The sequence below is a fragment of the Penaeus vannamei genome, chromosome 25 (assembly GCF_042767895.1).
Source record: "Penaeus vannamei isolate JL-2024 chromosome 25, ASM4276789v1, whole genome shotgun sequence".
Taxonomy (NCBI): domain Eukaryota; kingdom Metazoa; phylum Arthropoda; class Malacostraca; order Decapoda; family Penaeidae; genus Penaeus; species Penaeus vannamei.
In genome coordinates this window covers 37,287,969-37,290,468 of record NC_091573.1, presented here as the reverse complement: position 1 = coordinate 37,290,468, position 2,500 = coordinate 37,287,969, and the positions used below count along the sequence as shown (strand labels likewise).

Genomic DNA, 2,500 nt, shown 5'->3' with positions numbered 1-2,500 from the left:
AATGTGATATTATTGTTATCATTATTACCATTATTATTATCATTAATATCATCATCATCTTTATCATTATCAGTATCATTATCATTAATGATACTAATTATCATGATTGTCAGTATTATTTGTATTATCATTATCATCATCATTATCACTGTTATACTCGTTATCATCACTATTAGCATTATCATCATTAATACCATTATTATAGTTATTATCATTATTATCATCATAATCATCGTCATCGTCATCATTGTTATCATTACTATTATTGCTATTGTCATTATTAGTATCATCATTGTTATTATTATCATTATCATTTCCATTGTCAACATCATTATATCATTACCTTTTTTATCATTTTCAACATAATTTTTGTTTCTGATAAGAATCATAAATGCTAGAGGAAAACAGGCATTAGTAATAGAATCGCAATATTCATTTTGTTTATATCGCTTCCCCCTTATCACTTCTGCCATTATTATCATCTGCTTTCTTTCCGTTTTCCTTTACCAATATCGATCTCCTTGTGGGTTATTCTCTCGCACGAAGGAGAAAGAGATTCCAAAATTTTTTCTTTGATTTATACGTCTTGGTTGGACCATTTCAAGAATTCTTTTCATCATTATTTTCATCCTGGGGGGAGATCGTCGTCAGTGTCACGAATTCATTTTCCATATTTCAGATTTTTTCATGATCGTTGGTTTTTTCTTATTATGTTTCATGTGATTATGTTTTTTGTTTTGTTTTTATTTTATTTTGATTTTATTTGATTTTTATCTATCTTTACCTTATTCATTTATTTGTCTATCTATCTTACCTACTTTGATCCTTTTCTCCCGTTCAATTCTCCTCTTTTCCCTCCTGCCCCTTCCATTTCCCCTTCCCTCCTTCTCCCCTTCTCTTCCTCTTCTGTCTCCTCTCTTCTTCCTTATTCGCTCCCATCCTCGCTCACGTTCTTCTTCCTCTCCCTCTCCTCCTTTCCCTTCCCTTCCTTTCCTCTAAGCATACCCCTTCGCTCTCCCCTTCCCGTTTTCCTCTTTCTTCCTCCATTCGTCTTCTCTTTCTATCCCTTCCTTCTTCCCTATCCTTCCCCTTCTCGTTCTATCTCCGCCCCTCTTCTTTCCCATCGTCCTTTGGCTCTCCCAGCCCCCTTGTCTCCTTGCTCTCCTGTCCCCTCCCTTCCCCCTCCCCTACCCATTTACCCTCCCTTCTCTCTCCTCACCTTCGCCCTCCCTCCCTCTCTCCCTGCCTTTTCTCCCACTCCCTCTCCTGTCCCCTCCCTCCCCCCTCCCCTATACATTTACCCTCCCCTATCCATTTACCCTCCCCTTCGCCCTCCCTCTCTCTCTCCCCTTCGCCCTCCCTCCCTCTCTCCCCTGCTTTTCTCCCACTCCCTCTCTCCCCTCCCCTCCCTCCCCTCCCCTATCCATTTACCCTCCCCTTCGCTCTCCCTCCCTCTCTCCCCTCCCCTCCCTCCCCTCCACTTACCTGTCCTCCCTCGTCGAGAGCCACATCTTGAGGTGGATTTGGCCCTGGATGTTGGATCGCAGGGAGCGGCCCTCCAAGGGGTACCACTTATCCAGACCGGTGCTTGGGATATCCTGCGGGACGAAGGACGCGAGATTTAGTGGGCGGGGAAGGGGGCGGAGGCGGGGAAGGGTTAGGGGGGTGAGGGGGAATGGGGGAGAGACGGGGAGGCACGGGAGAGGGGTGAGGGGAGGGTTGAGGCGGGGGAGAAGGGTGGAGGGGAGGGGAGGCGCGGGGGAGAAGGGTAGAGAGGAGGGGAAGAGTGGGAGGGGATGGCAAGACGGAAAGAGAGGGGGTGAAGAGGGAAGGAGGCGGAAGAGGAAGGCGGGGAGGCGGCAGAGAGGGGGACGGGGAGGGAGAAAGGAAACTCGAAGACACGTGGGAGCGAGGGAGTGGGAGAGGGAGGCGGAGAGGAAGGGGAGGGGAGGACAAGGAGCGGAGGGAGGCGAGGCAGGAGGAAGGGGGTGCGTGTGCGTGTGCAAAAGGAACCGCGGGACAAAGCGGGGCAGGAGGAGCGGCGCTGAATAGGATGCAGGATAATGCACTTGGCGGAGGCTGAGGGGATAAGAAGGTGATGAAAGGATAATGGAAGGGCGGAGGGAGGCGGAGGGATAAGGAGGCGCCGAGGAGGAGAGGAAGACGGGGAGGAGGCGGCGACGGGAATAAAGGAAGGGGCAAAGGGACGGAGGAATAAAGCAGGCGAGGATGATGGAGGGGTGAAAGAAATGGCGAGGAAGGCAAGAGGAGGGGAGGAGGGCGTGGGTAAAGGAGGAGGCAAAGGGATAGAAGGTTAAAATAGGTGCTCGTGATAGAAGGTTGAAAAAGTGATGAGAATAGGAAAATGAAATAAGTGAGAGAGAGAGAGAGAGAGAGAGAGAGAGAGAGAGAGAGAGAGAGAGAGAGAGAGAGAGAGAGAGAGAGAGAGAGAGAGAGAGAGAGAGAGAGAGAGAGAGAGAGAGAGAGAGAGAGAGAGAGA

At 48.5% G+C, this 2,500-nt stretch overlaps 1 protein-coding gene across 6 annotated transcripts in view; it reads right to left on the bottom strand.

The window, feature by feature from the left end:
• LOC113815110 (BAI1-associated protein 3) overlaps positions 1 to 2,500 on the bottom strand; it is a 267,249-nt gene that overhangs the window by 72,522 nt on the left and 192,227 nt on the right. For all 6 annotated transcript variants that reach the window (XM_070139551.1, XM_070139553.1, XM_027367192.2 and 3 more), the window contains one exon: positions 1,486 to 1,598. In XM_070139551.1, the coding sequence (XP_069995652.1) occupies positions 1,486 to 1,598 (113 nt within the window). The remainder of the gene's footprint in view (positions 1 to 1,485; positions 1,599 to 2,500) is intronic.